The following is a 24,593-nucleotide window of genomic DNA, read 5'->3' as shown; positions in this document are numbered from 1 at the left end:
GCAAATATAATAAGCATTATAGATTTTATATGGTAAATATAAAATATATTAGCATATGTAATTACATTTATAATATAACTTATAAAATAAGGTAGTAAAATATATAATTAAAATATAGGGTATTTGACAACAAATAGTGGTTAGTCTACTTATTTTAAGTTTTATATACTTTTTCAAAAAGCACTAACTAGACTCATGAGACTTTAAGACCCACTACAACCCCAAGAACTGAATATATAGGCAGTGGTTTCTCAAAGAAAAACTATGTGTTGAAGAAGTGAGTTTGAATATGATGAAGGCATGGGATACTAAGAGAGAGAGGGAGACAGAGTATTGTGGGAAAAAAAAAAAAGTCACTTCTTTAGTAACTCCAGAAACTACCAGGCAGGGTGCCTTAGAGTCCTGGTTAATGAAAATTTTGGCTTATTACATTATTTGAGAACGTGTAGAGCAAAATAAAATATTAATAGTAATTTTATCTTACAAATATAGAAAGTCCAATTAAAAATTTTTTTTCTGCTCACGTTTAATAAAATTGAATCTATCTTTGAATTTAAGAAGTATGACATAGGCAATCAAGAAAAATCTCAATGTTGGGGCGCCTGGGTGGCTCAGTTGGTGGAGCATATGACTTGATCTTGAGGTCGTTGGTTTGAGCCCCACATTGGGGATGGAGTTTACTAAGAAAAAAAAAGTTTTCACGTTAATTTGAAAAACCCTCTTGTACAAGTCCATACAAAAACCCACTTGTACAAGTCCACTTGTACAAAGTCAAGAATGCTTGAGAAGGGATTCCTGAGTTAGGAAGACAACTACCAGATTCTAGGATCTTATGATGAATTAAAAATGGGTATACTTCATATACGAAACGTTAGAATCAAAGACCTATAAAATTTGGGGGAGAATCTTAATTTACTATAATGTGGTTATCTTAGAGGATACTCCAATGGGCAAGGTTAACATCTATCAACTTATAAAATGAGAATTTATTGGTAGAGGACTGGGATGTTGGAAACAAAAGGGTCAAAAGGAAGTTGCTCTGGGAAGGAGTAAAAGGAGTTTCCTTTTCATAATGAAAAGAAATAGTTGAGGGGTACCTGGGTGGCTCAGTGGGTTCCCAAAGCCTATGCCTTTGGCTCAGGTCATGATCTCAGGGTCCTGGGATCGAGGCCCGTGTAGGGCTCTTTGCTTAGCAGGGAGCCTACTTCCCCCCACTCCCACCCCTTTTTGCCTGTCTCTCTGCCTACTTGTGATCTATCTCTCTCTATGTCAAATAAATAAATAAAATCTTAAAAAAAAAAAAAAAGAAATAGTTGCGAAGCATCTCTTCAGTGGTAGCTTCTGAGAGCCAACAATATAACAGAACTGAATGTCTCAGTTCCCTATGAATATACTGACACCGTGGCCACTCAGACAAATCACCTTTTCCTTTGTTTATTGAAACCCAATGGAAATAAAATTCTGTCTTTGTTAAAGTTTTGACAGTGGCTTAAAATGAGTAATGAAGCCAGCATACAACAACAAAATATAAGCCACTCCAGATATAATTTATTATCTTACCATAAGCTAATAAAAATCAGAGTATGTTTTAGCAGCAAGTAAAAGAAATTTGGAGTTAAGACATTTAGAATTTATCTTTCCTATACTCTCAATGTTTGGCTTCTCACCATTTCTCCTAGAACTTTTTATTGAGAGACAAATGTGATTTGTCAAGGAATTGTTAGCATTCTTTGGAAGGTAAATACTTTTTTTTTCTTAAGTTTATTTATTTATTTAAAGTAATCTCTGGAGGCGCCAGGGTGGCTCAGTCATTAAGCATCTGCCTTTGGCTCAGGTCATGATCCTGGGGTCCTGGGATCAACCCCTGCGTCTGGCTCCCCGCTTGGTGGGAAGCCTGCTTCTCCCTCTCCCACTCCCCCTGCTTGTGTTTCCTCTCTCTCTCTTTCTCTCTATCAAAGAAATAAAATCTTTAAAAAAAAAAAAAATCTCTACATCCAGTGTGGGGCTTGAACCCGTGACACTGAGGATCAGGTGTCACGTGCTCTTCCAACAGAACCAGGCCACTGAAGAGAAATAATTTTGTAATTATTTTATTATAGCTTCAAATTTTTCTTAGTAGAATACATCATTCACTAAAACTTTCACCATTTACATAGCAATATATGTAATAAATAATTGTGCAAAAGAAATTATTCTAAACGCAACATAATAAAATTAATGTGTAAAATCGATTTATTTTTAATAAATTATTCAGAATTTATTTTTCAAGAAATTTGGTATCTTAATAAAATGCATTAATTCTCCCATGACAGAGAATATAGAAAAGGAAAGTGAAATGATGAAGAACAGGGACTTAGCCAGTCCAGTTCCTCCTATGAGCCAAGGTACAACAGAATTCCCTTAGACTGGTTAAGGAATGAACTACTTCCAGACTCTTCCACTGATGTTAAAAATCATGTAAAAACACAAACAATATGAATGTTTACTTTCTAACTTCTCCCATTTTCCCATTGCTTATGTTTCCTTTTCCTGAGATCTCAAACACTCCATTATTTAGACCATCTATCTTCTTTCTCATTTCTGTTTGTTACATACATTAGCCTGCCCCTTAAGCTACCCTAATGGTGTTTCTTATGAGTAATGTCCAAGTTGAGACCCCTTCTATTGAATGAGGGCCTTTCCTTCCTAGATCTGGTTAAAATAAAGAGTTAACGATTATATCTACCTGAGTTCTTGTCCCTGCTAAACTTGCCATGTGAAAGCTAGTGCACTGCACTGTATTACTGTGTCAGTTATATTCTTTCCATATATTGATATTGCAAAATATAGTCATGATTATTTGATTACTAATGATAGGTTTTACTTTGGCTGGGGCAGAAACAGAGAATGGAGAAATGTTTCTGTATCTTAGTTTAATTGCTAATTTATAATTGCTACTTGTAGCTTACAGCAGGTCATAAGAGTTTGGTCCATTCAAATTCCAGAATTACAAAGGTAGGCTTTATTTTCATTTTTTTCTTAATATATTCCCTAGATACTGATTTTTATGTCAAAATACAAAAACTAATATAAGGCTTAATCTCCACTTAAAAGGACATAATAGGCTAATTTGGAGAAATATAAAAATATTCAAAAATTATAAATTTGAAAATTTACCATAAATCACAGCTAAATTAATTTTCAAGTGTATATTTAAAAGCAGAAAGCAGAAATTCAATGTAATGTAATGATATGAAATTCTCATTCAATAGATTGAGGACATAAACAATACGGGAACTGAATCAGCACCAGAGGTAAATGGACATTTCCTTTAATGAAACATCACCTAAAATTATCTGGTTCACAAATAATCTTTTAATTAAAAAATTAAAAGCAGTTTTATTTTTATTATAATTATGGCAACAACAACAAAAAGGACAAAAGTATTTTGCAAAGCAAGATCATACTTTTGCACTTTCAAACAATAGCTTAGTGTCTTAAAAGCATGAAAAAAAAGTATGTTTTTGCTTTCATGGTTAGAGACACAAGCCTCAATTTGAGATACTCTGTCAAGACTACATATTTCTTGAACTGTTACTAATAGTCAAGATTGCTGAAAGCTAACATTTTTTAAAAGCAGGGTTTTTTTATTTGTCTTCTTTCCTCAGAGTTCTTTATAACTTTGTTTTGATTATCACATACTAGTAGAAAGTACAGTGTCTAGTACCATGAAGGAATGTTCAACAACCACAGATATTTTAGTTAATCCCTTTTTATCTAACAGAGAAAGTTGAACATCAGTCAATTTGATGGTGTGCCTAAAACTACAGCCACATAAATTGGAAGGAATTTTATTTTAGGGGCATGTGTTACATATTATAAATTTATTTTTTAAAAAGTTCAGAGGTAACAATAGATTATGTAATAGAACTAATTAAAATGAATTTTAAAAACAAATGTAAGAATATTTTACTAGGACCAAAATGCTAATGAGTATTGTCTATAAGTGTTTTATAAATAACTTAGAAATACTGTTTGTTTTTCCTCACTAAATAATACTTTTGTTAAGTATTTAAAAACTTACATGGAGAAAAAAAGCCCTATGGAGAGACTTTTGTGTGTGTTTAAACTGCATCTATCCACCATCAAATTGATTGAGAGTACACTCACATGCATATCACCTTTTGTGGAACTAGTGCACAGACAGCTAAATTCAGATGATGTCATGCGGTTTTATCCAAACAGCTGTATTAACACCACCTTCTAGGAAAGAAGATGCTCCTTGAACCTTGTCAGCAATGGATTTCAGTTAAATTAATTCAATGTACAGTGAATTCAGAGAAAGAACTATTGAATAGAAATCGGTAAAAAATATATATAAATTTTTGTTCTTCATAACATTGATGGCAATGTAATGAAATATACCAATAATGGAGGTAAAGTCCCATGAAGCCAAAACTTTGGTTAGCAAGAAATTTGCTAATTATCTATTTTATAAATTAGGAAGGAGATGATTCACTACTTATAACAGTGGTACCTGTCAAATCACATAAAACTTCTGGAAAGATAAAGAATTTTGAGGATCTCGAGAAAGAACGAGAAGAAAAAGAAAGGATCAAGTATGAAGAAGATAAAAGAATAAGATACGAAGAACAACGGCGATCTCTCAAGGAAGCAAAGTGTCTTTCGTTGGTCATGGTAATTTTTATTTTTTTGTTTTTTTAGGAACAAATCAAAGCAGTTAAGTTACCAGCATTTCTTTTTGTGATTAACAGATGTGTTTTCACAATGTTTCTTAGGATGAAGAACTAGAAAGGGAGGCAAAAAGAGAATCACTGTCTCCTGGAAAATTGAAACTAACTTTTGAAGAACTGGAAAGACAAAGACAAGAAAACCGAAGGAGGCAAGCTGAAGAGGAGGCACGACAACGTTTAGAAGAAGAGAAACGTGCTTTTGAAGAAGCAAGGCGGCAAATGGTAAAACAAATATATGTAAAAAACGTATTTTTAAATATATATAATGTATATATTAAGATTTTATTTTTAAGTTTTATTATATTATCTTTATATTCAACGTGGGGCTTGAACCCACAAACCTGAGATCAAGAGTTGCACGCTCCACCAACTGAGCCAGCAGGTGCCCCGTTACATATATATTTATATATAATGACATTATATATACTGATATATAACTTATAAATTATATTTTTATACATGTTACATAAATGTTACATATAAAACATTTACTATTAGGGAAGGAAGCTGGCTTTAGATAAAATTCATTCCTATAAATTCAAGGATACTGTCTATATAAAAAGTTCTGATTTTGAAACTGTACATTTTTCCTATATAAAATACATCTGTATTATTTTCTAGTTTCCCTTAATGGGACATTTTACCAAATATGCTTTAAATTTTTTCTTTTAAAGATTTTATTTGACAGAGACAGTGAGAGAGGGAACACAAGCTGAGGAGTGGGAGAGGGAGAAGCAGGCTTCCCACAGAGCAGGGAGCCCGATGCAGGGCTTGATCCCAGGACCCTGGGATCATGACCTGAGCCAAAGGCAGAAGCTTAACAACTGAGCCACCCAGGTGTCCCTATGCTTTTTAAATTTTTATTTTTATATTATAAATTATCATAAATATGCAAAATAGTCGATGAGCCTGGTTTCTCTTTATCTTTAATTCAGCCTCTAGTGTATTTAATGACAGGGTACAGCATATGCATACTTTCAGGTCTAGTTGTAAATGTACACTTAGTTTTGGTCCAGTTTGAACATAACAAAATGTTTCCTATGGAATATGCAGTTTGTCATATAAGGCATATTGATATGTGTGTGTGTGTGTGTGTGCATGTGTGTGTAAGTATAGAGTATAGTGGTTAAGAGCATAGCTTCTGGATTCATGTATCTGGATTCACACTGCCTGGATTCACAAATCTACTGTTTATTAAGTGTGTAACCAGAGACAAGGTATTCAACCCCTCTATGTCTTACTTTGCTTATTTGTAAAATGGTGAAAATAATTATGTCTACTTCTTAAATTGTTAAGTGAGTTAATACAGAAAGCAGTTAAAGTAATGTCTAGCATCTAATAAGTGCTATAAAATGTTAACAGTTATTATATTAATGACTATATCAATAAAAAATAAAATTGAAATAAAATACTGATTCTAAATCTTATAAAAATTTTAAAAATTTTAATGGAATCTATAATTTTTTAAAAGTTTAGAATTTCTTCATCAACTTTCATTAATGTTCTAAGGACTGTATCTACAAAAGTTAAATTCTATAGACATTTGTTTGAAAATGTTATTACTTTTGGGTAATTATAATTGTATAATACACGTATACTTTAGCTATCAGTGGTGGTCAATTTTGTGAAGAGAAAATAGAAATATCAATTAAATCATAAACTTCAATAAATGATATTTAACTATAATTTTAACTATAAAATCATAAAATTTGAATTTTATAAAAAATAGTACCAGGCAATCTTTTATCTGATTAGTATAAAGAAAAGTACCATAGTTCATAGTAAAATATCCATGAAAATTACAAAATGAGAACTTTATTTTACTACAGAAGACACTCTCTATAGGTATACTTGAAGCATAGTAAGTATACACACACATATTTTATGTTTTGTTCTGAGAGAGTTTAGTTTTTTTTTTTTTAAGAATTTTTACTTATTTATTTGACTGAGAGAGAGCACAAGAAGAGAGAACAGCAGAGGGAGAGGGAGAAGCAGGCCCCCTGCCAAGCAGGGAGCCTGATGAGGGGCTTGATTCCAGGACCCTGGGATCATGACCTGAGCTAAAGGCAGCTGCCTAACTGACTGCACCACCCAGTTGGCACAGTTCTGAGAGAGTTTTAATAGAACTCTTAAATGAGCCCTTAAATTTTTTCAAGCACTCCATATCTCTATTTAAAAATTTGACTTTCTGGGGCGCCTGGGTGGCTCAGTGGGTTAAAGCCTCTGCCTTCAGCTCAGGTCCTGATCCCTGGGTCCTGGGATTGAGCCCCACATTGGGCTCTCTGCTCAGCAGGGAGCCTGCTTCCTCCTCTCTCTCTGCCCACCTTTCTGTCTACTTGTGATCTCTGTCAAATAAATAAAATCTTTAAAAGGAAAAAAAATTTGACTTTCTTGGGAACTGTTATTTAACTTGAGTACATCTTTATTTGGAATTTCTCCAAATTTGAATACTTTATCAGATAAGACATTATAAAGGAAGGGAATTTTGATCAAATATATTAAAGGCAAGAAAATATTTTTGTGTGAGGTGGCCGATTCTGTGCCTTTTCATTGATAATTCATTCCTGCCTTTGATGAATTGCAGTTCTTAGTAATGAGTTGTTTCTTCATTAGGTGAATGAAGAGGAAGAAAACCAAGACACAGAAAAAATTTTAAAAGAGTACCGCCCTGGTAAACTCAAACTCAGTTTTGAAGAAATAGAAAGACAGAGGAGAGAAGATGAAAAAAGGAAAGCAGAAGAAGAAGCCAGGAGGAGAATAGAGGAAGAAAAGAAGGCATTTGCTGAAGCAAGAAGAAGCATGGTAAGATAGAATGTAACTGGAGAATGCCATTAGGATTCAGCTTTTTTAAGAGTATATTAAGGTGGGGTGCCTGGCTGGCTCAATCAGTAGAGTATGCAACTCGTGGTGTTGTGAGTTTGAGCCCCATGTAGGGTATAGAGATTACTTTAAAATTTTTAAAATTTGGGTGCTTGGGTGGCACAGTCAGTTAAGTGTCCACCTCTTGGTTTCAGCTCAGGTTGTGATCTTAGGGTCTTGAAATCAAGCCCCGTGTCAGGTTCCACGCTCAGCACAGAGTGCTTGAGACTCCCTCTGCTCCTTCCTCCTGTACACACACACACACACACACACACACACACTCTCTCTCTCTCTGTCTCTTTCTCTCTCTCTTAAATAAACAAACCTTAAGGGGCGCCTGGGTGGCTCAGTGGGTTAACTCCTCTGCCTTCAGCTCAGGTCATGATCCCGGGGTCCTGGGATCAAGCCCTGCATTGCACTCTCTACTTGGCGGGGAGTCTGCTTCTCCCCACCCTCCCCTGCCTCTCTGCCTACTTGTGATCTCTGTCTGTCAAATAAATAAATAAAATCTTTTAAAAAATAAACCTTAAAATTTTTTTAATTTAAAAAGATCAAAAAATAGCTAATGTTAAGAAAAATAATTAAACTTTGGAGAATATTATTCCTGGAATCTGTCAAAAGTAGAGATAGCAAATAAGCATTAAAGTCTCCTATGGCATTAACACCAGTCAGTTAAAAATGTTTGCTTCAGTGTCATGTCGAGAAGGTTCTGATTAAGTTGCTGTGCTTGGCTTAGAAGATTGAGTATTATCTTCCTTCTCTGGGAAGGCATGTTTTCCAGAAGTATCTAAGCAGGGAGTTTCCTACTCTACCTTTCCTTCCATTCTCTCTATTCTTCTTTCCCTTCCCACGTTTCTTCCTTCCCTTGATCCCTCCCTCCTTCCTTCCTTTCCTTCTTTCATTTCACCTTCTATCCCATCCAGTACATATGAAATGACCAAAGGCATTTAATCACAATTATTTAGTTCTCTGAAATGCTCACCCATCAACTTCTGGGTGATTGCTACCAAACTTAATTCTGTCACAAAGTTACAGTTACCCTGTGCCACTTTAATGTTTGCAGAATGTACAGTTATCTCACAACTATTTTCAAGCAAGTTGACTTGTAAAGGCTGTATCTCCTTCTTGAAACATTTTAAAGTAGGCTCTACACCCCACATGGGGCTTGAACTCACAACCCAAAGATCAAGCATGGCAGGCTCTACCAATTGAAACATTTCAGTTGGTTTCAGTGATATCATGACCTGGTTTTCTTCCTTTGTGTGGGGGAGCTTCAGGCACATATATCCACGTGTTTATTTAGCTTTATCACCCATCCTAGATGCTCAAATCAGAAAGTTGGGAGCCTTAAAGACTTCCACCTTCTCATTCATGCCTCACATCCAGTCATCTACTAAGTCTCTCATTCATTCTACCTTCTAAATCACTCTAAAAATCAATCAGTTTTCCCCTCATTTCCACTGTTGTTATCCCTTGCTTGGGTTACCTATCTCCTCCCACTTCATTTACCTCTAGCCTCAAACCAACTCCTGTTTAACTTGCTTTCTTGCCTATTGTCCACTCTTCTTTGTAAAGACAAGAGTTCTCTTTCTCACTCTCTCCTTCTCTTTCTTTCAAGTAAATGTGTTACTGGGGCTCCTGGGTGGCTCAGTTGTTAAGCGGCTGCCTTTGCCTCAGGTCATGATCCCAGAGTCCTGGGATCAAGCCCCACATCAGGATCCCTGCTCAGTAGGAAGCCTGCTTCTCCCTCTCCTGCTCCCCTTACTTGTGTTCCCTCTCTCACCGTCTCTCTGTCAAATAAATAAATAAAATCTTAAAAAAAAAAAAAAGTAAATGTGTTACTATTTTGCTTAAAAAATTTCCACTTCCCTTAAGTAAAAATCTAAAAATTTCAAATCTAAAAAAATTTTTAAACAAATTTCTTGGGGCGCCTGGGTGGCTCGGGGGGTTAAGCCTCTGCTTTCAGCTCAGGTCATGGTCTCAGGGTCCTGGGATCGAGCCCTTCATCCGGCACCCTGCTCAGTGGGGAGCCTGCTTCCCCTTCTCTCTCTGCCTGCCTGTGATCTCTCTCTCTGTCAAATAAATAAAATCTTAAAACAAAACAAAACAAAACAAACAAAACAAAAGAAATTTCTTTATAATATTGCCCAAATGTTTTTTTCCCGATTCATGTCTTGATTGTTCCTTAATCTGCCATCTTTGTTCCGGACATACAAAATTTTTCCCAATTTCTTCAAAATATTGTGCTCTCATCCAGCTCTAGACTTCATAAATGCTGAATGAAACATGTCCCTTTTTCCTTTCCCTATGCTCTCTGTCTTCTCTTCATATTTTCTATTTCCTCGGGGAAGCCTTTCCTGAGAACACAGGTTCCAAAGACTTTCTTGTATGCATTCTTATAGCATTTAGTACTCCCCTGGCACAGGACTGATGCTTTATTATTATTGCTTATAGCTGTCGTGCACACTCATGAGGCTGAGATTGTTCATCAGGCATGTGGCACAAAGCAGTCTAGCATAACAAATATCCTATAAATGTTTGTGGAGTATATTAAAACTATCTTTTAAAAAAATAATTATTTACTTGCTCAGTAAATTCTACCCTGATATGGCACTTGAACTGACAACCTCAAGATCAAGAGTTGCGTCTCTACTGAGTGAGCCAGCCAGGTGCCCCTTAAAACTATCTTGTGTGTGTTACTAGGTAATCTTGACTCACAAATGATTTCTGCACAGAAACTCCAGAAACATTGTGACGGTACTTGATTTTTGGAGAATAAGCAGGTTCAGAAGAGATAGACAAGAAGTAGCTGTGAAGATCAGGAGATCAAGTCCCAGGGGCAGATTTTTAGGCTGAAACTGCCATGATTCATTAGTAGAAAAATTGCAGGGAAGGAAAACTACATTAAACCGAAACTCTAGTTTCCTAGAGATATTTCTGTATCAGGAAAGAGAAACTTTTCCCTTCATTTATGTTGTTTTCTTATCCAGGGCCATATTTTAATTCATGTAAACATTGTTTCTGAGTCAAACTTATTCTTCAGTAAAGCCTATCATATATAAAACTTGGAACAAATAAATAATTACTCTTTGCCCTTTTATTACCCTGTGTCTTCTTTAGCCACAGGGTCACAATTCAGGCCAGAGATTTATTTTCTACTATCAGAGGAAAGAAATACAGAATTGGGCAATTGCTTTTCATGGTAAAATGTATTCCAGTCAGCGATTTAAAAAGCGAAGTTTCTATTTGCAAGTTAGGGATAGCCTTTATTACAGGGAATGATAATGTAATAATAAAACTGTCATTGGCGGAGGCCTGGGTGGCTCAGTTGGTTAAGCTACTGCCTTCGGTTTGGGTCATGATCCCAGGGTCCTGGGATCAAGTCCCACATGGGCTCCCTGCTTAGTGGGGAGCTTGCTTCTCCCTCTGCCTCTGCCCCTTCTCCCTGCTCATGCTCGTGCTCTCTCTCTCTCTCTCTGACAAATAAATAAATAAATCTTAAAAAAAACCCTCCTATTGGGAACTTATCTTTGGATATCAGGCACACTATCAATGTTTGATTCTCATGACAACTATATGAAAAGTCATCACAGATAGGGAAACTCACAGAGGCTGGATAACTTACCCAAAGTCACAACTTAGACATGTAATTTGTGAAACTACAAAAAGATAATCCAAATCATTATTTATAATTTTATTAGACTTTTGAAGGTATGAATCCCACCTTTGCCACTTAATATTTGTGTTGACTTTAGAAAAGTTACTTTTCAGTGCCTCAGTTTCTCGTCTATAAAATGGAGGATATTAGTAATATCTACTTCATAGGATTATAGGATTAAATAAGTCAATACATGTAAAGTGCTTAGTATTTTACATGGCAGCTCTAAGTAAGTATTAACTATTATTATTTAATTAACTAGACAGTAAATAAATTAGTATAAAAATTACAGCACTAAGAGTGATTTTTACCTGATTATGAAAGAATCATGATGGGCTATCTAATTCATTCAGACAAAATCATGATTTAATGGAAATGCTCTATTTTAATTAGCAGAATGGAAATAAATTATAACTCAATTAAAAGTGTTCTCAGTATCAGAAAATCTTAGTATCTAATTCAAATTACTTGTAGTACAAATTCAGAGGATTTCTTTGTGTTCACTGGAAAGGAAAAGAGATGGTCACCATTTCCTCTGTAACCACAAAATACCGTAGTGTTATATTTTCTAGTAATTACTCCCTTGTTTATTGTTTTATACTTTTGAAGAGATTTAGGTCTCCAAATTTTTAGTTCAGTGTGAAGCCTTTCTACTCAAGTGATTACAGTTTCTAAAAAAAAAAAAATTAAAAAAAAATTCCTCTTTAGTTTGTGTAATTTTGGCAAAAGTAATGAAAGAATTATTTTAAATAGGTAGTAGATGATGACTTCCCAGAGATGTACAAAACCATTTCTCAAGAATCTCTTACACCGGGAAAACTGGAAATTAATTTTGAAGAATTATTAAAACAAAAAATGGAAGAAGAAAAGCGACGAACAGAGGAGGAAAGGAAGCATAAGCTAGAGATGGAAAAACAGGAATTTGAACAACTGAGACAAGAAATGGGAGAGGTGAGATTTTAAGAAATACCTATATTCTCCAAATATTTATTAATATAAGTATTTTACAAGTAGTATCTTACAATAACTTTTTAAGTATTATTATTCACATAAAGGACACTCAGCATATTGGGGCACCTGGGTGGCTCAGTGGGTTAAGCCTCTGCCTTCGGGTCAGGTCATGATTTCAGGGTCCTGGGATAGAGCCCTGCATCAGGCTCTCTGCTCAGCGGGGAGCCTGCTTCCCCCCGCCATCTACTCTCTGCCTACTTGTGATCTCCCTCTCTCTGTCAAATAAATAAATAAAATCTTAAAAAAAAAAAGACACAGCATATTAGGCACTTGGTACAAGTTTTGGCATAGTTATGAGCACTTTCTAGCTTGCTATAATTCTGCTTCTTCTTTACTAGGTTAAAACATATATAATTGCATGTGACTTAGATATTACTATAGTATCTTAAATAAATATTTCTTCCTATATACCTCACAATTACGTGGTTACATTATGATGGAGAATTTTTCCTAAAGTGCTTAATATGCCCATTTATATTTATTCTCTTTGAAATAAAACTGATTAGTCAAAATTACAAGAGTACCATGGATACTAATAGAAACATCAGTTTGCAAGTCTTTGAATGACTTTATTTTACTAAATTAGAAGATAGAACTCTCATAAATATCTTAATATGATTTCTCTAGTATTGAAGTGAAATACATGAATATATATATTTACATAAATATAGACTGTACAGCATCAGCTTCATGGGTATACAACTTGTGCCCTCCCAGGACCTTATGCTTAGACAGGCCATGCATAAGGTTTAATGTTCTAGGGTTGCCATCTTAATTTTTTAATTTAAAAATTTAAAGTAAAATTTAAACATTAAAATTTAATTAAAACTGCAATCATCTTATCTTTGAATTTGTGTGTTGTTAGTGAAAGCTGATTGGACAATGGAGCATGTGCTAGACTTTGAGCCATGGTGCTCTCAAACCTCCTGCTGTCCCTTGCCTCTCTGTGGTGCATTCTCAACCTTTTTCCACCTCCTGATGCTGCTAGGCCCTTTCTAAACACTTCCTTCCCACAGCCGACACCCTCCATCTGGATGGCCACTTGTGTAGGCAGAAGAGAGGAGATAGAAAAAGGGGCCAGCATTCCACTGTCACCCTCGGTCTCTGTGATTTGGGGGGGTGGTCTCTTGGCAGCAACATGAACAGGGTCAGGGATCAGCACACAGCCCAGTGACTTGGGGTGAAACGAACAGTGGTTGTCCCAGACTCAAACTGGCAGTGGCGCAGCATGTTTGACAGGCAATTTGGTAGGGACCTCTCGCTAACTCCTGATCTAGGAACTGAATGGGATCCTATGCAGAGGTTGCAATCTCTTAGAATTTGCCTCTTATGTAATGGGTTGGGGCAGTGGGCCTGTGGGGATATTTACTTCCTTGCCCCAGACACCAAGAGACTATAAATACTATAGATATGTAATAATAAAATATCATGAATATGCTGTAGGAAAGCATTCCAAGGTCTAGCCTTAAAATTCTTAAAAGAACGTAATAGCATTTATTTTATAAAGGATGCTGAAAATGAATTGTCTAGAAAAACTTCTGAATTAGATTTATATTTGTTCAATCATTAATTTTCACCAGAATGATTTGGGAACCAGTGACAGGAGGTACATAACAAATTTGTTAGGTTTCTGGTATTGTAGGAATTGTCTGTTTTCACCCACATAGACTAAGAAAGTGAAGGTAGTATAAAGGAATGTTTTCTATTTCCCCTTTGGTTGAACCAAGAAATTAAGCCTCATGTCGTATCATCCACTGTGACCCCACCTCTGCACCTTCATTCCCCTTCCCTACTACCCCCTCCCCACACCTAGAATTCTAGGTCTTCTCCAGGAAAAGTATACCAGGAATAACTGCAGTTTTTTTTTTTTTACCACTTTATATAGTGAGATTTGGGTTTAATGTTAAGAAGAATACAAAGAACTAGTAATAAATTATGAAAAGCCAAAGGAGTTTCCAAAGGAAACCAGAATAAAAACTATTTAAGATCAAATGGTTTAAAGAACTGGAGCCCAATTTTGGTGGATTCCTTTTTTGTCTTAGCAGAATGTAAAACTGAGAATAGAAGTGATATGTATTGAATATAGGGATTTTCCCAGACAGTAGTGTAGAAAGGCTTCATGCAGTTAACTTGAGTATTAAGAGTGATATTTAACTTAATAGACTACCACCAAAACAAAAATAGGAGGAATTTTAGGATACTCTGGCTCTATATAGAGATTAAAAAAAAAATCATGTCCAGGGGTTAAGTGACAAGGCAAAAGGCCACATGGTATCAAAGTCATAACTAGAACTTGTATCTGACCCTTAGCCCACTGTTCTTACAATTATAGTTCTTCATCTTCCTCTAAACATGGATTTTCCTATGGTTCCTAGTAAAAGCTAATCTTGATATGCGTGTTTTAGTTTTAGAAGGTTATCATGAAATATTAAATGACGTTTGGAGCCATTATTCCATAATGAAGTATTTTTAAAAGATGTTATCTAAAGTCTTAAATTTTTAGCATTACTTTTAATCAGTAATTTAGGCATTGAATTTAGGCAACAGGTTGTTTAAGCTTTATTTTTGGCTTCAAATAAATGAACACATTTTGGAAGGTTTATTATACAAACTAATTTTCTGGTATTTAGTATATAAAAATTTATTTATTTTTGAAGGAAGAGGAAGAACATGAAACCTTCGAATTGAGTAGAGAATATGAAGAATTAATCAAACTGAAAAGAAGTGGCTCTATTCAAGCCAAAAATCTAAAAAGCAAGTTTGAAAAGATTGGACAACTGTCTGAAAAAGAAATACAGAAAAAGATAGAAGAAGAACGAGCAAGAAGGAGAGCAATTGACCTCGAAATTAAAGAGCGAGAAGCAGAAAAATTTCATGAGGTATACTATATTTAAGAGTTACGGTATAGTAATTATGATGAGCTTAAAAGAAATGTAACATTGACTTTGAAGTAAGTTTTGGTACTTAAAATTAACCATAGTTATGTAAAATAATCTGAGAACTAAATAGCAAAAGCACATTAAGATCTCAAGAGGCTCTGAAAGATTGCCTCGGTTTAGCATTGTTTCAAAATGGGTTTTATCAGAATTAAATTGCCTATAGTGAACATCAAGTAGTTCACTCTGGAAAAAGGAGTTTAAAAATATTTATGGCACAGGATGCCTGGGTGGCTCAGTTGGTTAAGTGTCTGCCTTCGGCTCAGGTCATGATCCCAGGGTGCTGGCATTGAGTCCTGAGATGGGCTACTTGCTCAGTGGGGATCCTCTTCTTTCTCCCTCTCCCTGTCACTCCCCTTGCTTGTGCTGACAAGTAAATAAATAAAATCTTTAAAAAATATATTTATGGCACAAGTTTTAGTTTGACTCCTTAGACCAGTGTACATATAGGTTAAAATAAACTCGAAATTATTCATACTTACTTTTTTATTTAAGGATAAGGCCAATAAAGCTTAATAACCTGCTCAAAGTCATGCCAACAATTCAGTGGCAGAACCTAAATTAGAATTCAGAGGACATGAATTTGAAATACCTCCAAATGTTAAAAAGGCAATTACTAGATGACCCATAATGTTCCTTCCAGTCCAAGGTCTAGTTCCAGGATTATGAATATTGCTTTAAATAGGATCTGGAGAATTTTTTCTGCCAGAATTGCCATTTATAATACTTAACAGCATTTAATTTATATTTTTCTAACAATGAATTTTCATCAAATATTCAACTAGTAAAGCAGGTGTGGGAAGTTGGGCAGTCCTTCAGAGGAGTCTGTGAATTAGAAGATAGAATCAAGAAATTATGTGCAAATTCTTGGATCTGTAAGCAGTTCATTATTATTGAAGCAAACAGACTGTAAAGAACAGCAAAGGATAATGATGAAGATGATGCAAGCACAAACAAGATGGCCATGCAAGGTCTTAGATGCCATGTTAAGGAACTTCGCTTTATTATTCATAGAAGGGATTTTTTTTTTTAAGATTTTACTTATTCATTTGACAGACAGAGATCACAAGTAGGCAGAAAGGCAGGCAGAGAGGAGGAAGCAGGCTCCCTGCTGAGCAGAGAGCCCAATGCAGGGCTCGATTCCAGGACCCTGGGATCATGACCTGAGCCGAAAGCAGAGGCTTCAACCCACTGAGCCACCCAGGTGCCCCCATTGAAGAGATTTTTAAAACACGAAGTGATATTGTCAAATAGGCATCTTTATACATAGATCATACTTAAGCTAAAGATGGTTTTAGATTAATGCATTAAAAATTATTTTAATGCCTACCACGTTCCAGGGACTGTTTTGGACACTGGGACTACTACATTGGTAAATAAACCTACAATCTTTGCTCATGTTGTGTTTAGAATCTAACAGGGAGGATAGGAAACAAGATAGTAAGTAAAAAGTACGTAAAAGCTATGGAAATCAACAATGTAGGGTACTATTCTGTATAGGATGGTCAGAGAAGGCTTGATGAGGATTTGAAAAAGGGATTGAATGGAGAAAATAGCTTAGAATGTAGAATATAAAACTAAGATGACTTGGGGATGGTGGTGGAGATGAGAGGAAGAGGAATTAAAATGGGTATACACAAACACAGATAATACGGGAATAAAGAGTTTGGAAGGAAAAGAAATCACAAGCTGTTTTAGACAAAAGGAGATACTGTGGAACATCAGATATTCATCAATGAAGTTGATATGCATTTTAGAAAGATTTATTTATTTTTGAGAGGTGTGGGGGAAGGGCAGAGGGAGAGGGAGAGAAACTTCAGCAGACTCCATGCTAAGTCCAGAGTTTGAAGCAGCTCAGGGTCATGACCCTGAGATCATGACCTGAAATGAAACCGAGTTGGTCACTTAACTGACTGCACTACCCAAGTGCCCTGAAGCTGATATGGATTTGAACTCTGTGTGACATACACTAAACCTGGAGGACTTAGGGCCTGGGCTGGCAGGAAATAATTTTGTCATTGCCAAAAGCAAATGCTATTGCTAACAGCTTCTATATTGGGCCTTGTGTTGTTTTGGGTACATGAAAGTGAATATAAAGTGCCTTCAAAAAGTTCAGCCTAATGAGATATAGGAAAATAATTATAATTTTAGCTTTAAGTGTTAAAATAGGAGTTATATATTTAATGTTATGGGACCAAATAAGATGGAATCAATAATTGTATGAGAGGTTTAACAGTGCTGAGAAGATTACATTTAAGCTGTAAGTGTGAAGGTTGAATAGAATTTAGAAGCATTCTAGATTAGAGGGATGAGTGCTCCTTTATAACCTTTACATGAAGATTGTAAAAACTTATCTGGGGAATGGAAATTTTGCTCAGAGGCATGATTCATAGCATAATGGATGGTAAAGTTGGAAAAGTAGTAGCTAGGTAACACTGGATGTTTTTAATCTTGCAGGAATTATGATCTGGGAACAATGTTAACAATTAGTTTCTGGACAGAGTAATGAAAGGCTTGTATTTTTAAAGAATCCTGGGTTCATGGAGAATGAACTAAAAGACAGGGATAAGGATGAAGTTAGCATACAGGGAGAAAAATGGACCCAACTTTTAACCAAACTGGGTAACAACAGACTGCTTATGGGTAGGTAGTTGCTGAGAAGCCCAACATTACCTCAAGATTACCAGGGAAACTAGATGATACTACAAAGAATTCAGAAGATCTAGAGGCCGATGAATAGTTTTGGATAAAGTTTGAACTATATTTGGATAAGGTAAATGCATTCTGGAGCATAGGTACTGAGTTCAGGTGAGAGGCTGGAGCTATAGATTCTACTTTTTTAAAAAAGATTTTATTTATTTGACAGAGATCACAAGCAGGCAGAGATGCAGGCAGAGACAGGAGGGGGAAGCAGACTCCCTGCTGAGCAGAGAGCCCGATGTGGGGCTTGATCCCAGGACCCTGAGACCATGACCTGAGCTGAAGGCAGAGGCTTTAACCCACTGAGCCACCCAGGTGCCCCTAGATTCTAACTATTATGGATAGTATTAAAATCTGTCGAAATAGTGGGGTACACCTGGATGGCTCGGTTGGTTGAGCATCGGACTCTTGGTTTAGGCTCAGGTCGTGATTTCAGGGTTTTGAGGTCTGCACTTAGCTGGGAGTCTGCTTAAGATTCTCCCTCTACCCCTCCCCCCACTCCCTAAAATCAATCTTTAAAAAAATAAATAGGTAGACAAAGCCATCTTCAAGGAGTTAATAGTTGGAAGGTGAATGATAAAACTGGAGAACACCAACATTTAATGGTTGGATGACCACAGTATCAGTTCATTTTTTGAGAGAAATATATCACGGAAGGTAAAGAAAAGTTCAGTTACCATGCACTTGCTCCTGTTTTTGTGTTAAAGGTAGTGAAACCTCACCAACAGTCATACCTACAGAATAGTTAGGTACAATTAAAAATAAGGTAGATGACTTATTGTTTTCTTGCTATTACTGGCATAAAAAGGACGGTATTAGGACATGGCTAACCTGTAACCTGTGACTGTGAAGGATGCTGACATTCTTCATCTCTCTAGATTAAGGGTCACTGAGATATCCTTAAAGCATTGTTTGGGCATTGAGTGTAATCAAGTTCTAGAGGACTCCCTTCTCCCAATCTGGTATTATCTGGTTTCCTCTTTTAAAAATGTCCACTTCAATGTCTTCTGCTTCTATTCCAGACATCTTTCAAGGTCTACCTCATCCATGTAACCTCCCCTAATCGAAGAATTCTATCCCAGTCCTTGTAGCCCTTAATCTGTGAAACTCATTTGGTATTTAAATCACTTAATTGCCTTATGGTGTTTGATTTTCTAGTTTTCTAATAAGGCACATTCCAAAACCATCTCTTATGCTCGCTTTTATCTCAAGTTCACTACCCAACTGTGCTTCCTTTGATATTCTTATGGTGGGTGTCAATACTCTTAAGAATATACCTAGAGAACAAAGATCATTCCATTTAACATGATTCTCTGTAGATTCATTTCCCGGAAACATTTTTAACCTGGCTTTTCAAGGATTCAAGAAAGAGCAACACTTAGGAAATGAAAGACTGGAATTCTCTCACTCAGTGAATTTATTTTCTAAAGGCAGGTCTGAAGTAGCTAAGTGAGTTAACAGTTATGAATCTGCACAAAATTTTTATCCTTAAATCCAGAAAGCAAGATAACTGGAGGGACTCAGAACAGCAATTATCATACCTGCCAAAATATTATCTTGAAGATCTGATAAACAAAGGATAAAATTAACTATCATATGAACAGAAGTCCTTTTTAAACCTCAGAAGAGCCCATTGAGATAAACCTGCAGTAAGCAAACCAATATTTAACCTATCTTTTAGCCTTTTATAAAAAATAAATTATATTTAATAAAAAATAAAATATAAAAAATAAAAAAACCATTGTAACATCATTCATTAGCATTTAACTGTAGTCTGGCATTAGTTTATCAACAGGCGTTAGGTTTATCATTTCAAACTGAAGTATTTGTGTTAATAGCACGAGTAGAATTTACCCATTAGGTTGTATCTGATGTTCTAGGATTTTCCAACATTAAATAAAAATCTGATTCAAGAAAACAAAAACTATCCCATTCCTCCTTTGTTATTTGTTGAACTGAGGTACAATACTTCAAACTGATGTAAAACATCCATACACCAAGATTTTTCTTATATAGGCAATTATTTTAGAGCTTGTTTCAGAATGTCCTTCAGTTGGATGTGGTATCCTGAAGCAGTTTCTTTAGTACTGTGGAATATAAATGGTGAGATTTCCGACAGATCCGTAAAAGTCTAAGTAGTTTAGAAACTATAGCTAAAGTACTTTAGAAACCCTGAATTAACTGTACTTACAACCCTATTCTAACACCTCCCTCAAAAGCCACTAGTGACCTCTTTATCACCAAATTGTTTATAGATTCAACACTTTTAATAATTGAATCATAGATTAATCCCTTATTTCCATGGTTTCTAGCTCTTACTCTAACCACTTACTTCAACTTATTGATTTCCCCAACTTCCAGACACTGCCTCTTTTCCATTTATTCTACCTGCAAAAACTCGTCTGCCATTTGACCATCAATAAATTTTGTTGGATGAAATTCATCTCAAGGACAGTTATTAGCTAAGAAGGGTGAAGAAGGAAATCATGAAGTAGAAAACAGCAGAAAGTGCATTTTCTGTATTACATAGGAGTGTGAAGAGTGATGGACAATCTTGTGACAAGGGAGTATTTTAACAGTTAAAAAGTATAATATCCCCACCCTTTTCTGTTAGTACTATCAGCCAGCACAAAGAGTTGGTTAAGCAAATAAAAACACTGGGACTCCAGTGATACTGTATAATCTTTACACTGGGAGGAAAGGGTTGTCAGGAAACTTATTCAAATAAAACTTTCATCTTTCCCAAATTAGGGAATAGTGAAAATCTTTACATCTGAGCATAGCACAAATATGTAAACCAAATATGGCTTATTATTTTGTTCCTATAAATGACAACTTCATTAACTATTAATATTTAGCTTTTGTTGGTTTCTAGAAAACAAGCAATTCTTATTCTTGGCCCCCTTTCATAAAGGAAGAAGATGTTGATGTCAAGCCTGCAAAAAAAAGTGAGGCCCCATTTACTCATAAAGTGAATATGAAAGCTAGATTTGAACAAATGGCTAAGGCAAGAGAAGAAGAAGAGCAAAGAAGAATTGAAGAGCAAAAGTTATTACGGATGCAGTTTGAACAAAAGGAAATTGATGCAGCACTACAAAAGGTACCAGGCTTACATAATCTTTATTTTTCAAATATGCTCTTAGAATTTTGTGGGATTAAAAATAATTTAATAGCTTTCAAGTCAGTGGAATGTTTTGTAAAGTACACATTGTAGTAGGCAGTTTCATGGTCTTTGGGAAGCAAAAACCCATTTACACATGAAGTTCTATTACTAAAACATTACTGAAATGCTACTTTAAATGCCAACTTGAATGCACTTATTTTAATATAGAAAAGAGAAGACGAAGAGGAGGAAGACGGTGGTAGCATCATGAATGGTTCCACTATTGAGGATGAGGAGCAAACGAGATCAGGAGCTCCGTGGTTCAAGAAGCCTCTAAAAAACACCTCGGTTGTAGACAGTGAGCCAGTTAGATTTACTGTTAAAGTAACAGGAGAACCCAAACCAGAAATTACATGGTGGTTTGAAGGAGAAATACTGCAGGATGGAGAAGACTACCAATATATTGAAAGAGGAGAAACTTACTGCCTTTATTTACCAGAAACTTTCCCAGAAGATGAAGGAGAATATATGTGTAAAGCAGTCAACAACAAAGGCTCTGCAGCTAGTACCTGTATTCTTACAATTGAAAGTAAGAATTAATCACTTAATCTAGAATTTTTATTCTATTTAATTTTTTTTTCCTTTAAAAAAAATCACTTTTCTTCTTCTCTTTTTTAGCGGACGACTACTAGCTCCCCTTCCCTCTCCCTGGAACTTTCTCTCTCCCCCTCATCCCCCTTTTCTTACTACATCATGTTTTCTGTGGCGGGGCCAAAATGGAAACCAGAAGTGCCACTATGTTGACTTTTTATTCCTTTTCATAATAGTCTTCAAAACACAAGCTCATCTAAAGAATACCTTCTTCCTTACCAAATGATCACCAGATTCATCACCTTATTAAATGCAGAAGTTAATTTGTATCTAATGGGGCAAAGTGGAAATTTTACTCAATTATTCTAAGTTTACAGTAGTAATATTTAAAAAATTATATTATTTTGCATGAAAGAATGTCTTTTATGAGCTATTTATACCTAAAGTTAGTCCGAAATAGCAGAGACTTAATGAATTTGGAACCTATCAATTTGCGTTTTCCTTAATACATCATTTCCTTGTTGTAGTTTCAAAGTCTTTCTGAAGCAGATAAGGGGAAGGGGGTACTATTCCTTTCAAGGGAAAGGGGAAGCATGGAGAACAAAACTAAGACTTTCAAGAAACAATTGTCAGAGAAAATTTAATGGAAACCACTGCCTATATAGAGTTCTGAGTGTTGAGAACAAATATTAACATGTACTTTTCAAATGTGTGTAATATATATTCAAGCTTACAAAGCAAATTTATGTTGTGACCTTGCCTGACAAATTATATTTTAGTGAGAAAACTTTGTATCAGTAGTTTATGCAGGAGAAAACACTTTTAACATATGGACAGTTTCAAGATCTAAGAGGAAAAAACAATGGCAGTCTTCAATTTTAAAATCTGGTCTTTGAGTTTGTAAATAATTAACTACCATGTTCTATTACCAAGTTGTTTTATATTTTAGTTTTCTGGAAGACAATTTTATTTTACAATGTAAACTCAATAAAGTAACTTCTGTATTAAAAAAGTCTTTCAATATTTTAGAAAAGAAAACAAAACACTCCTTTATAATATTGATCAATGTACATTTATTTTTTTTATTAAGGAAACCATAATCAATACAAAATTACAGCAATCATGTGCCCTTTTACATACAATGTCATTAAAGCAAACTCTAAACCACAGTTTGTAAAGTATTCAATTTACCTCAAGTCCAAGCTGCATCTCCCTAAGACACTGTTCCCATCACAGTAGCCATTTTAAGCCAATCTTCTTTTTACACACGGGTAGTTTCTGTAGAGAACACTTTTCTCAGGACGAAAATGCATCGAGCATGCATAAGAAAAAATATATATATATGCGCAAATACATTTAAGAGTTTCTATAGGGCTATCATTGAAGAAAATAAAACCTTGGGATTTGCTTCTTAAAAGCACCAATTTAAAAAATCCCTCAGAAATTTATACTGTGGCAAGAAAACTCAAGTGACTAAACAAAAAATAAGGTTATTTTCAGAGTCAAAATTATCTTTAGGTATTGTTAAAATACATTTTAAAATGAGGCAGAATTTTCAGAAAATAAAAAGACATCCTCATTGATCATTTCTATATCCTTATTCTAGACGACAGATGTTTGCAGGTAGACCTGGTTCTCCTGGCAGAGTATTCAAACAAATGTTATCACTTCTGCATATATTCCTATTTCCCTCTTAAGGTACTCTGCTACTCCTACCCAAACCCACCCTTATGAATTAACTACCAAGGTGCTTGGCTAAGGAAATATTTTATAATGTTTATAAACAACTAGTATTAAATCTCTAGTTTTAGTATTAAAACCATTTTCATTAATTAAAAGTATACTTTTCATTTCTAAAAGAAACATGAAACCATAAGAATTCTACGTTTCACCACACTAAAATATCTTTAAAAAATGAAACACATTGTCAAGTTTTTAAGTGCTAAATAAAATAAATCAGTTCAATTTCAATCTAAACATTGTTTCTACCACTCCTAACATCCATTGCATTCAAGTCAACTGGCTCACCTTTTCTGCTTTCCATTTATTTCATAGTTAAGATTAGCGCCATTTTAAAAAACGCAGTATCAGTGAAGGCTTATGGTAATGAATAAAAAAACTCTCGAGATAGAAACAATGCCCCGATATCTATTAGCATTCATCTATATTTTATAAAAATGCAAACTACGACTAACCAAAACTTGACAGGCTCTTTAGTTTCAAAGAGCTCCTTTATATTACCATTCTTAACATTCCTAGCATCTATTAAAACAATACATACACACACATAAATGTGGTGCAGTAACTACATAACTTACAAAATTTAACAGTTCATGGAACATTTAAGATCAAGCGAATAGCACTTTAAAATGAAAAGTGATCAAAAGCAGGTACATTACACCCTATACCATATTATGTATGGGAATACATTTCATATTTTTCAATTATGATTTGCCAATTTTACCTTCTACATTGAGCCCTTCTATGGTCCATGCTCATCGGCTCACCAATGGCATACACTCAAAGGATTCCTCTTTATGGGTAACTATCTCAGGACCTGATTTTATGAGCTATGATTTGGTGCTTGCAGCATCTTCAGCACTGTGTGTGAAAATGAAGGCAGTATTTTTGAATATTTTTCTTTGTTGCAGAGATAAGCAGGAGTTTTTAAAAGGATCAGCACATTTTAGAAATTGAATAAACAAAACTGATATGATGCTGCTTTAATACATTCATCTTAACTCAAAATATGTACCAGTTAAAATCATTTATAAGAACACAAACACTTTAAACTGGCAAAAATTAAAATAAATGCAGCGTCAGTTATTAAAGTATTATAAATCAGAAAAATACTGGTTGCTATACAGATTATGAAAGGTTATTTGCTATACAGTTAACATTTCACTGATGCACATGCCTTAACAAAAACATACTGCCAGTATTCCTTATAAATTTTTCCTTTTTTCAGTGTATATAAAAATTATGAAAACTGAATTGTCTAA

General features: G+C 35.1%; 2 protein-coding genes across 4 annotated transcripts in view; one reads left to right on the top strand and one right to left on the bottom strand.

Annotated features, from left to right (window-relative positions):
• The window catches only part of NEXN (nexilin F-actin binding protein), a 50,991-nt gene extending 28,232 nt beyond the window's left edge, over positions 1 to 22,759 (top strand). The window contains exons 7-15 of one of the 2 annotated variants that reach the window (XM_080802322.1): positions 3,252 to 3,293; positions 4,483 to 4,677; positions 4,779 to 4,955; positions 7,347 to 7,535; positions 12,004 to 12,201; positions 14,919 to 15,140; positions 20,812 to 20,997; positions 21,229 to 21,589; positions 21,679 to 22,759. In XM_080802322.1, the coding sequence (XP_080658448.1) occupies positions 3,252 to 3,293; positions 4,483 to 4,677; positions 4,779 to 4,955; positions 7,347 to 7,535; positions 12,004 to 12,201; positions 14,919 to 15,140; positions 20,812 to 20,997; positions 21,229 to 21,589; positions 21,679 to 21,692 (1,584 nt within the window). In that variant the 3' untranslated portion in view covers positions 21,693 to 22,759. The remainder of the gene's footprint in view (positions 1 to 3,251; positions 3,294 to 4,482; positions 4,678 to 4,778; positions 4,956 to 7,346; positions 7,536 to 12,003; positions 12,202 to 14,918; positions 15,141 to 20,811; positions 20,998 to 21,228; positions 21,590 to 21,678) is intronic. The other variant, XM_080802323.1, reaches the window with a different exon arrangement.
• FUBP1 (far upstream element binding protein 1) overlaps positions 22,652 to 24,593 on the bottom strand; it is a gene marked incomplete at its 3' end in the record, with an annotated part of 33,964 nt that continues 32,022 nt past the window's right edge. For both annotated transcript variants that reach the window (XM_080802332.1, XM_080802333.1), the window contains one exon: positions 22,652 to 24,192. In XM_080802332.1, the coding sequence (XP_080658458.1) occupies positions 24,162 to 24,192 (31 nt within the window). The remainder of the gene's footprint in view (positions 24,193 to 24,593) is intronic.

Source organism: Martes martes, assembly GCF_963455335.1.
Source record: "Martes martes genome assembly, chromosome: 4".
NCBI classification, from domain to species: domain Eukaryota; kingdom Metazoa; phylum Chordata; class Mammalia; order Carnivora; family Mustelidae; genus Martes; species Martes martes.
Note: the sequence above shows the minus strand (reverse complement) of the source record. Positions and strands in the feature narration are given on the sequence as shown.